The 12,269-nt window shown below is 34.3% G+C and overlaps 1 protein-coding gene across 1 annotated transcript; it reads right to left on the reverse strand.

The window, feature by feature from the left end:
• Window positions 1-1,899: 1,899 nt before the first annotated feature.
• Window positions 1,900-10,574, reverse strand: LOC111697818 (extensin-2). Its single transcript, XM_023467947.1, has 4 exons — window positions 10,483-10,574; window positions 6,111-6,291; window positions 4,545-6,000; window positions 1,900-2,926 (listed from the first exon to the last, which is right to left on the reverse strand). Exons 2-4 carry the CDS (start codon window positions 6,288-6,290, stop codon window positions 2,835-2,837), a joined length of 1,728 nt encoding a protein of 575 aa, XP_023323715.1. The 5' UTR covers window position 6,291; window positions 10,483-10,574; the 3' UTR covers window positions 1,900-2,834.
• Window positions 10,575-12,269: the final 1,695 nt, after the last annotated feature.

A 12,269-nucleotide genomic window follows, 5' to 3' on the forward strand; every position in this document is an offset into this window, starting at 1 on the left:
ATTTCTCTGGATTTTTTCTCCAGAAATTCCTAAGAATTTCTCAGGAATATTTTTCCGGAAATTCCGGAGAAATTCTCTGGACTTCATCACAGAATTTTCAAGTTCTGTTTTTCTCCAATAGGTGTCTCTGAGGATCTCTTCTATTATGCACTGCCCTAACTAAATCTTTTTTTCTTTGCATCCTTATTGATAAAAAATTATAATTCACTTTAGAACCATCTTTTTAAAAAATATATTTTTCATTTTTTTTCATTTTTCTTGACAATTCAGTTGTATGAATAAACAAAATACATGAAACTTCAGTAAGATCAAATATCACTATAACATTCTGATTGAGAAGATGGTTATGCTTCTAAAAAGTTGGAGGGGCAATATAGTTGTTAAGTTATTCACTATTATTGGGCCTAAGTCCTGGTTAGTGAATTTACTCAGGAATATGCTGAGAATATTTCAAGATATTCCTGAGGAACTCTTGGGAATAGTTCCCAGGAATTGGTTCTGAAGAACTTTTCGCTGAAAATTCCCAAGAATTTCCACAAATTTTGTCGACATTTTCTCCAGTTTTTTTCTGTAGAATTGGTAACAAGAAATTCCATGGAATTGGTTACAAGAAATTCCTTGGATAGAGTTATGAGAATTTCCTCGGAATGGGTTACAAGAAATTCCTTGGAATGGGTTACGAGAAATTCCTCGGAATAGCTGTCGAAAATTGTTACTTGGGAATGCGGATCCACCGAATCATATAGTAGGACGGGCTGGGTCAACTCATTTTTTTATCATATCCTATTCTCCTAAAGATAGGAGGACCTCATTGGTTTTTTCACAAAATTTAAAACTATTTATTATTAACATTCTAGCTCTGTATCATTAACATCATAGCTCTGTATCATTAACGTTCTAGCTCTGTATTAACATTCTAGCTCTGTATCATTAAAATTCTAGCTCTGTATCATTAACATTCTAGCTCTGTATCATTAACATTCTAGCTCTGTATCATTAACATTCTAGCTCTGTATCATTAACATTCTCTGTCGAAATCCTAGGGTCATTACAGTATCTTTTTTATATCTTCTTTATATTTCTGTTAAAGTAAAAACCAACAGAAATATCAGACTAATCACAATCAATAACATTCTAGCTCTGTATTAACATTCTAGCTCTGTATCATTAACATTCTAGCTATGTATTAACATTCTAGCTCTGTATCATTAACATTCTAGCTCTGTATCGTTAACATTGTAGTTCTGTATCGCTAACATTCTAGCTCTGTATCATTAACATTCTAGTTCTGTATCAATAACATTCTAGCTCTGTATCAATAACATTCTAGCTCTGCATCAATAACATTCTAGCTCTGTATCAATAACATTCTAGCTCTGTATCAATAACATTCCAGCTGTTTATCATTAACATTCTAGCTCTGTATCATTAGCATTCTAGCTCTGTATCATTAACATTCAAGTCTATCTCTGTGTTAAAGATTTTATCTAGATTTTATGTTTTGTTATTTCTACGATGTTTGTATTTTTATATCTGAGGTATCGACGTAACAATAATTGGATACATAGGATAATAAATAAATACTGTACACACATATGAGACAAGTGAAACAGGGTTATTCAAAATCATGGGATTAGATTACTGTAATCCAATGTTTAATGAATAACCCTGTCATTTCAAAATGAATAATAGCACATAAATTTTGCACATGGTTCAACAATAAGAAACTGAACATAATCATCACAAAAATTCGCAAAGCTTAACAAATCTGAAATTACACTTTTAAGGAACGGAACTAAACAATAATAATTGCCACAAACTCTGTTTTTTAATCATTTTATCTTTTCAACCTAATGTTGTAGACCTTAGATATATCAAACTATGAATCATGTTAGCTAAACTAAGTCTAAATTATCAAAGGTTTACTCCATTAATTTGCAAAGATATTGGGATTAAAAAATTAGAATTTGTTTAAGGCTATGGTAACAATTTAACGAAAATTTGACAATCTGTGGCAAGTAAAAATGAGAAATGACGGTTTAAAAATATATCAATTTTATGATTTTAATCAAAAATATGTTGAGAAGAAAAAACTTTTCAGAGTTATTTACTTCAAAAAATAAGGGGTGGGGGGGGGGTGAAGGGTCAATGTAGACGAATTATGCCCCTGCTACGAGAGCAATAAAACATATTTTATTTGCTCTGAAATAGAGTCCGAATATATTAAATGAATGACTGTATATATATATATATACCCTTGAAATAGGCAATAACCTTGAATAATGATTAGATTTTAAACGCCCCCGGGCCCCGGGTCCGATATACATCAACAGGGCAAATATACTTCATAAATATTAACAATTCCAACCAAAACATGTTTTCTGGAATACATAATTAAACATTAAATTTCAAAATTAAAAGTTGGTAAAAATAATTAAACAATTATAGCCGTGTGTAAGTGGTCAAATATCTCTCACCGGGGGTAAAATCATCTATTGTTTGTTTAAATAAAATATTAATAAACAATGCTAAAAACAATGAAAAATACTTATTTTCTCAGATAGGACAAGTTCAGTAATTGTATTCATTTGATTTTACAGATTTTTTAACCCTTAACAATTGGGCTTCTCTATGTCCCTCCTTAAGAGGGGTGTTTTTAGAGACTGTACGAGCATTAAGGTTATTTCTAAACAAAAGCTTCAAACCTAATACAATTACCACATTTTCTATACTCTATCAGTGTATTTTGTAGGACTCTTGTACACTGTACAAGAAATGAACTGGATATCACAATTTTAAACAAGAAAATTAAAAAATTAAATAGTTTTTTCTTTCTATTTTCCTGAAATTGATGGAGGTGGTGTAGTAACTAGTTTTCTCAAAGCAGATCTGAACAGTGGGCCATCAGCCTCGTTTTCAACCTCAACTTTCAGTGCAGATCGAGTGTTTCAAAATCCTCAACATTTGATATAATAAAGGTCTTCCCTTTTTAGTAAATTCAGCTATATCTCATTTTGAAAATAATGCCCCCCTCTCACATATCGAATAAAATGTTCACAAAAAATAATTTGATAAGATTATAATATGTTCTGCCACCATTTGTTTTTATTGAACACTCCCTTAAACTTTAAACGCTGTATTTCTATCTTTACTAGCTCCCCCCTGAGTGTTGAATGGTATTTAAATGAGCCCACGCAATGCTGGAATTAAGGACACAAGAAATTGAAATTAGTTGGCATCTTAGATGCATTATACGTGTAGCGTGTTAAAGGGACTGAAAGCGTAACTTTAAGTGACCCTTCATGCAAAGATGACAATGTCCGATTTACAACGGTACCCTTGAAACCATAATCTGACCAAAAATGTGGAAGAGTCCGTCGTTTTTCTTACTCAAATGTTTATTTCTGTCAACTTCTCCATTGCTTCTAATAAACAAGAAATGAGCAAATCACTTTCGTAGAGAAACCGCAAATGAAAATAAACAGGAACAAAACATTGATATATATTTCATACTTGATCAGACAAAGCTTTGAAGGGTACCGTTGTAAATCAAGCATTGGCATCTTTGCACAAAGGGTCACTTGAAATTACTCTTACAGTCCCTTTAAGCGAATTTTTAGGGTAAATCAATGCATGCAAGGGCACCACCTTGCGGTAAGAAAGTTAATTATCAAGAGAAAAATAATTCAAATAATCCAAACCGAGACTTTTGATTTCTCAGCAGAATTTTTTTCTGACAATCATTACCGGTATTTAGATACAACACTTTAATTCTGAAGCAAACTGTAAGTTACTAAAATAATATTAAACAAGTTTACTAAAAAATTCGTAGATTTTTGTATTTCAAAGACCTGCACACCATTGTGAATCCATCTAATGAAGTCAAGGGGAAAAAGTGTTTAAAAAAGTTCTTGAAATAAAAAAAATTGAAATTGAAATTCTCTCCAGTCAATATATTTTTTTGCAAACTGAAGTCTTTAAAAAAGGTCATAGGATTGAAAAACACAAAGAAATCAAATCTTTGACAAAAAGTCATGACTTGATTTCCTTAAAAATAATTTGCAGTACATATTTCATCTTTAGTGCAAACAATTCTGAGTTTTTTCCAAATACTTTTTGGACATTTTTGGATGCATGTTGCCATTATTGTTTATATCATTTTTGGTAGATATAATTCCAGTAAAAACTTGGATCAGATGTACAAAAAAGTAAAAGAACAACCATAGCGTGTTATAAAACCTGTGGTGTGTTTAAAAATGTCTGATATTGTCAAATCAGACAACTTTTCAGACTACAATAGTCTACAGCCGGAAGTTATTTCTTTTATGTCTAAAAGTTGGTAAAGAATGTCGGAGCCGTGAAAGAATGAGTCTAAAATACCAGAACAATCACTTCTAAATAGATGACCACACACCAATCTTGATACCCTGACCCTCCCCCCCCCCTCTTATTATCTTACTTATTCAATAGGTTCCAACCGCCCCCCCCCCCTTTTAAACACAAGAATAAAATCTAAAAAACTGTTTCTATGATCTGCAATTAACCTGTAGTACTCGCAGATGTCTTAAGGTCCACATTCTTACTGGCGAAAAATGTGTTTTGATAATTGTTTGCTCGTGGTGTGTACACTGGAACCTGTTCATATACCGGTTCTGGAGTTCCATACTGATCAACAGAAGTAGGGGCAGCGTAAGCTGGTTCAGGAGCAGCATAAGCAGGTTCAGGAGCAGTATAGGCTGGTTCAGGAGCAGCATAGGCTGGTTCAGGAGCAGCATAAGCTGGTGCAGGGGCGCCATATAGATCAACAGAAGAAGCATAGGCAGGGGTAGGAGCAGCATAGGCAGGAGTAGGGGGAGCATAAGCAGGTGTTGGAGAAGCATAGGCGGGGGCAGGAGCTTCGTAAGCAGGAGCAGGAGCAGGCGCATCATAAGAAGGTGCTCCAGAAGTAGGTTCTGGTGCAGAATAAGCTGGTGCTCCATAGCTTGGCTGAGGAGCAGAGTAGGCTGGAGCAGGCGCTTCATAAGCTGGAGCAGGGGCTGGGGCATCATAAGAGGGGGCTTCATAAGTGGGTTCTGGTGCGGAATAAGCTGGAGCTCCATAGCTTGGCTGAGGAGCAGAGTAGGCTGGAACAGGAGCTTCATAAGCTGGAGCTGGTGCTGGGGAATTGTAAGAGGGGACTGGAGCTGGTGCTTCATAAGCTGGAGCAGGCGCTGGAGTTTCATAAGAGGGGGCTCCATAAGTAGGCTCAGGAGAAAAGTAGGCAGGATTAGGTGCTTCATAAGCTGGAGCAGGAGCTGGGGCTTCATAACTGGGGGCTCCATATTCTTGTTCTGGTGAAGAATAAGCTGGAGCAGGCGATTCATAAGAAGGAGCAGGCGATTCATAAGAAGGAGCAGGAGCAGAATATGAGGGGGCAGGAGCTTCATAAGCAGGAGCAGGAGCAGGTACAGAATATGAGGGGGTTGGTGCAGCATAAACTGGGGTAGGTGCAGAAGTATAAGGTGACACGGTTCCAGAGTGAACCAACTCATAAGCTCCATAGGTGGGTAGAGGTTTCTCCGGGGCAGAATTTGATTCTTTGACAGCAGGTGCTGAATAGTCAGAGGTAGGCTTTGATTCATAGGGCTTCTTTGATAGATCAGGGGAGTCTAGCATTACAAATGGATCCAGAAGTACTGTGTTCTGCTTGTGATAATGAGTAGGTGCAGGGTGGGGAGGATGAGGTGCAGGAGCATGAGGCCTGTGTGCATGAGGCTTGGGAGAGTGTGGTCTTGGCGCCTGATGGGCAGAAGCATGAGGTCGTTGAGCTTGGTGTGCATGAGCATGAGAGGAAGGACGTCTGGTGTGTGTAGGGGCAGGTCTACGAACAGCACCTTGTGGCCTTTTTCCTTGAGCTGCAGCAGCTTCTTCAGCTTGTGCCTCCTCAACAGTAGTTCCAGCAATAGCTTCAAGAATAGTTATCTCAGCATCAAGCAGCTCAACAATAGTTCTTCGACTGGCCTATGTGATAGTCCAATTTTAAAAAATGGTCACAAAAAAAAGTTCAGGAAAGAAAAAACTTTAAAAAATTTCAATAGCAAAAACTTAAATTTTATAGAAAATGGACATTCCTGTAAGAAATCTTCTTGTCTTGGTTTCTGCTGACGCAGATTGCTCGCCCTTGGTCTAAGAACTGCCCTTTTTGCTGCAGCTGGTCGAGCAGCTAGTCTTGGACGGGGTCCATGATGCTGCTGTCCAAGAGAACATCCCAAAACTCCCAGTAGCAGAAGGGAACTCAGTATCAATCTCATCCTAAAAGAATGTTATGAGAACTTTTCCAAAGGCAGAATTCCAAAGCTATATATTCCCAAGCGGCATTTTTATTCATAATCTTTGAATGAAAAGGTTGAGCCCTGCGGTTCGGACATTTGAGAATTTGCTTCTTGAGAAGTTGTAGATGGGGGAAATTGTTATCTGTTCAAATACCATAGAGAAATTGACATTTACCTTTAGGACACAAATTACATTTTAAGAAAACAAACTTCGTCCGGTATAAAGTGCAATATTTTGCATACTATGGCATACATATTGGGATACATTTGCACATAATGACACAATATTTGCAAATATTTTGCACACACTGCGAATATGACACTGCAACACTTCCTTATAAGAACAACAACTGCACAATGAGTTATTTCAAGAAGAAATTTAATCTAAACTATTCATTATTTATTTTGGCACAGTGAGACCCATAAAACTATGGAAAAGGAAGACTTTAATTAATCCATCTGATTTGCATTTTATGTTGTTTCATTAGAAAAAAGTTTTCCAGGTGGTTAGATAATCTAGATAATCTAGATAATCTAGATAATCAAGCTACTTAAAAGAGTTTGTGTACAGCATGAGAACCAAAAAACTCTTGAATAGGAAGACTACTTTTAGACGACTTACTAGTACAGCTATTTGTTTTGAAACATCAAGTGCACCTAAAATCGTAACTTGAGTTGTAAAGTCGTCTTCCTATTCCACGGAATTATGGGTCCCACCATAAAATTATTTTCACTACAGAATAAGGGGTTTAGAGTACGTCTGGGAAAATTGCGTGTGCAGTTTGCAAGAGCGTATGTAAGCAGCAGTAATGGCGTATATACCGACTCTGCGAATAGAAATGCGTCTGTGCATACACAAGGTCAAGTAACTGCCCATTCTCTACTCCTACGCTTATTCTCACATTTTACAGATTTAATCCATTTTAGGTTCAACTAATTCTACCCATTTTAGGTTCAACTAATTCTACTCTTTTTAGGTTCAACTAATTCTACTCATTTCAGGTTCAACTTATTCTACTCTTTATAGGTTCAACTGATTCTACTCATTTTAAGTTCAACTAATTCTACTCATTTTAAGTTCAACTAATTCTACTCATTTTAAGTTCACCTAATTCTACCCATTTTAGATTCAACTAATTCTACCCATTTTAGGCTCAACTAATTTTACCCATTTTAGGTTCAACTAATTCTACCCATTTTAAGTTCAACTAATTCTACCCATTTTAGGTTCAACTAATTCTACTCATTTTAAGTTCAACTCATTTTACTCATTTTAGGTTCAACTAATTCTACTCTTTTTATGTTCAACTAATTCTATTCATTTTAAGTTCAACTAATTCTACTCATTTTAAGTTCAACTCATTTTACTCATTTTAGGTTCAACTAATTCTACTCATTTTAAGTTCCAATAATTCTACCAATTTTAGGTTTAACTAGTTCTACCCATTTTAGGTTCAACTAATTTTACTCTTTTTAGGTTAAACTCATTTTAGGGTCTACTAATTCTACTCTTTTTAGGTTAAACTAATTCTACTCATTTTAAGTTCAACTAATTCTGCTCATTTTAAGTTCAACTCATTTTACTCCTTTTAGGTTCTACTAATTTTACTCTTTTTAGGTTCAACTAATTCTACTCATTTTAAGTTCAACTAATTCTACCCATCTTAGGTTCAACTAATTCTACTCATTTTAGGTTCAACTAATTCTACTCATTTTAGGTTCAACTCATTCTACTCTTTTTAGGTTCAACTAATTCTACTCTTTTTAGGTTCAACTCATTCTACTCTTTTTAGGTTCAACTAATTCTACCCATTTTAGGTTCAACTAATTTTATACACAAGTAAAAGAAAATCAAATTTAACCGGCTTCATATTAAAAATACAAAAAGTGTTTGTTCCTCTCAATATGCAATAGCTCCTTATAAAGAGGATTTATAATTGGAAATATAAGATTTAAATCATAAATTCAAGTTTCCATAGTTTGGCATGTCATTCCTGAGCAAATAGCAGGTGGGCAGACTTATAAAGGGACCCTAAGCGTAATTTCAAGAAATCCTCCATGCAAAGATTCACAGCGGTTCCCTTGAAACCATTATCTGTTCAATAATGTGGACGATAATGTTGTTTTTCTAGATTTAAAACTGATTATTTCTGATAACCCCTATATTTATTTCAGTGAAAATGCGTCACTTTTGTCGAGATCAGACAAAGCTTTCAACTACCTAACAGTGACCTGACAAGATTCACAACAGAACCCTTGAACCGTTCAAGGGTTCTGTTGTGAATCTTGTCAGGTCACTGTTAGGTCACTTGAAATTACGCATGCAGTCCCTTTAAGCAGATCTGAATTCCGTCGATATTACAGATATACTTAAATCTTAAGAAGGTTATTGGTAGGAATATAGTTCCCAAGCTAATCGGAGTACGGAAGTTTGAACCATTTGATCCTATTATTAGAGAATATACCAGAAGCCCTTTGGCTTAATGACACTAATATCTTGCACAATAGCATTGTAAGGTTATACAAGCGCTTTCCTAAACAGACAAATACTAAGTTTTCATGTTTAATCTTGTAAAAATATAAGATGCCTAGTTAAACTATAGTGTCATTCTTTTGACCATCTTCCCTCCCCATAAACAAGCCCCTCCCTCTCTTCCTCCCCATAAAACAAGCCCCCCCCCCATCAGGATCACGGAACCAGATTAACAACAATCATTCATTCAACATTTTTGCTAAAACCCTGCAGNAAAGGGGGGGGGGCTAAATTGCTTTAAATCTTGACACAATTTCCGTTGCAAACAGGATCTACTTAATGTAGGTGAGGTGTCAATATATAAAGTATAGATACCGTTATCAAAACAATATCGAGACAAATTCTTTATGAACATAATTCTATTTTAATCTTTTTTAAATACCTGTTTTATTGAAATAATTTGTGTAAAAGGGATAAAAATAAATATACAGTTAAGAATCAAATTGAAATCAAATGCCATTCTTAAACAAATTTATAAGCATCTTATATAATAAAAAAAACCCGGTAAGAGTTTTAAGGTCAACTGCAAATTTTGATGCCATCTTAATTCATATTTGCTTAAAAATTAATCTTTAATTTTACAATTTATATCATTTAAACTGGTCCTCCCCCCCCCCATATTAATTTAAATTTCAGTAAGATTTTAAATGTTTCTGGAAATGAACATTGCGTGTACATACATATACAGCGATTTAACTGTAATTGGTTTTAATTTCAAATTATCATCAAATTAAAATGATCTGTAACCGTTAAAATTCATGTTTTTCAATTTGTGTAAAACATTTCAGTTATTGGTTTACTTTTATTACAAAGGAATTTAGTCTTTGTCACAAACTCTAATTTTCTAATCCCTTTATCTTCGCAGCCCAATGTCATAGACCTTAGATATTTCAAACTATGAATTCCTTCATAATCAAAAATATGTTTTAAACATTCTGAAAAAATCTAAAATATCAAAATTGTATCTATATATCTAAACTATCAAAATTATATTTATCTATCTATCTATCTATCTATCTATCTATCTATCTATCTATCTATCTATCTATCTATCTATCGGTTTGACCAGTATCCCTAGAACTGTTGCCCTAAGGGAACCCAGGTTACAAGGTTAAATATAAACAGGGTGTTTATATCCTTATAAAATCTGTATTTATATATATAAAATTTTAAAGTGCATCTAAATACTTATTGTTGTTCAGATGTTTCTTCAAATTTTTCTATGAAAGCGTTGAATTAGTTTTGATGCATTTGTGATTTTATTTTGTTTGTTAAACTTCCGTATAATAATTAGAACAATTTTTGATATTGTATGTTTTTATTTGTGTACAGAATTTTGATTTGATTTAAAAATTACGAACTTAAAGGGATAGGTTCCAAATACTTTTTACTCCGAAATGGAAAAAAATAAAAATAAAAGTAATGCGAAAAGAGAAAGTGTTTAAAGTTTTTTTTACATCTTAACAAATAATATTTTTCTTTCAACAAATGTCAAATGATTTAATTTTCTTAGTTTTTAGCAAATTTTTTTTTATAACGTTTGAAATTTTTGTGGGTCCTGAAAATAAAATGAAATCATCAAAAATAAAACAACTTTTTATTTAATTTTCAAAAAATTAATATAAATTGAATAGATACCTGATTGAAATTATTCCAAGTTGTTTTGTTTTAATGCCCAAATAAATTGCGTACAACGTGGAGCCCGGTGCAGTAACTACTGAAGTTCTGGCGTACAATCTGCGTCAATGCAAGCGTCGGAAGGAAGGAACGCTGTTGACGCCTGGGGATTATTCGCCCACTCCAAGATACACATCAGGTTACGCTCATTTGACGCATTCCAGGCGGGAATATACGCTCTTTTACGCTTTTCATTCAAGTATATGATGAGGGGGCCCGGCTTGCCAGGTTTGCAGGACCAACGTAATGTTGTAGAGTAAAGTGGATTTGGGGCTAAATAATATAAGGCTAATAGGGAGTAAGGTTCAGGGNTAAAATCGTTTGTTCAGTAAAAATGTTTGTAGTTTGTAAATTAAAAAAACTATCGTTTTTTAAAAGTTCTTTTTTTGAAAAAATCGTTCATTTAGTAAATAAATTATTGTTTTTTTAAAATCTTTCGGAAAATTCGTTCGTTCTGTTAACAAACGAACGAAATCGTACAGGATCCTTCGAACGATTTTATATCTATAAACGGGAGACATCACTAATAAAGGTGAGAGCTGAGTGTTGTAACATAATTAAAGGTATAAAATCAACTGAATTACTTGGATTATACAGAGAGTGCCGTAAGTGTGAATAGATTTGATTTAATTTAAACGTAGTTTTAGCACAAGTTGACTGCAGACTGCAGGGCCGAGTGTATAAAATGATCTATGTACAATATAAAATTGTACTGTACGGTCAACTTCTTGTTTCAGCTTATTGTAAAGTGATTATTTGCTTCGTCGCAGCTCAATTGAAAGATTTAAATAATTCTTAAGTTTTAATTTAAATAAACTAATTTTGTTCGTTAGAATTAAAATGATTTAATCATCTTTTTTGTTTTGTCGATTTTTGTCAATATCGTTCACTATATTTTTTAAGTTACCCCTATAAAGGGACTGTTCACTATATTTTTAAAATTTCCCTTTTAAAGGGACTGTCAGCGTAATTTCAAGTGACTCTCATGCATAGATGGCAATCATTAACGCAACTAGGAGGGGGGGGGGGCGAACTGAGTTCCGCCCCCCAACCACTCAGCATATTTCGCCCCCCTCTTGCCCCCCCCCCCTCTCACTTGACTCCTGCAGCATAATCATGATTCTGGACCTTCTTTTATCAAATGTTTCCAACTAAGAAAAAAAAAAACATTTTAGCGCTTCGAGCATTTCTAATAAAATTATGATTAAGGGACTATATAATGGACATATATGACTAGTAGATGAATTACGAAAAACTGTAAAATAAACTGTAGACTGTAATAGGGACTTTATATACATAGTGTATGATTAAGCCAGGGACTAACATGCACTAAGAAATACATGAAAAGACACTAGAAGAGCAGATTTTTTTTGGCGCTTCGCGCACATGTTTGATTAATTTACTGATGTCGTTCATTGTAAAGCTGTTGGACGTATATTTTTTTCAAAAAGAACCAATCATGATTGTTATAAGAATTTGCTATATTATTGAGTGCACAGAGCCAACTCTTCAACAGTAAAAAAAATGGTTGTTTTTTACTTCAAATCCTGAAAGCAGGGTTTTCTTTTTTGAAAAAATATTTTTACAGCAGGTTAACCCCCTCGGTACCCCNCCCCTCACAAGAGTGCTAGTTGCGCCACTGATGGCAATGCCCGATTCACAACGGTAATCTTGAAAAAAGATTTTTATCTATAATGTGGGAGATATTGTCGTATTTTTATGTTTAGAATTGATTCTGAGAATTCGTT

The sequence above is a fragment of the Eurytemora carolleeae genome, unplaced genomic scaffold (genome assembly GCF_000591075.1).
Source record: "Eurytemora carolleeae unplaced genomic scaffold, Eaff_2.0 scaffold135, whole genome shotgun sequence".
Lineage (NCBI taxonomy): Eukaryota > Metazoa > Arthropoda > Copepoda > Calanoida > Temoridae > Eurytemora > Eurytemora carolleeae.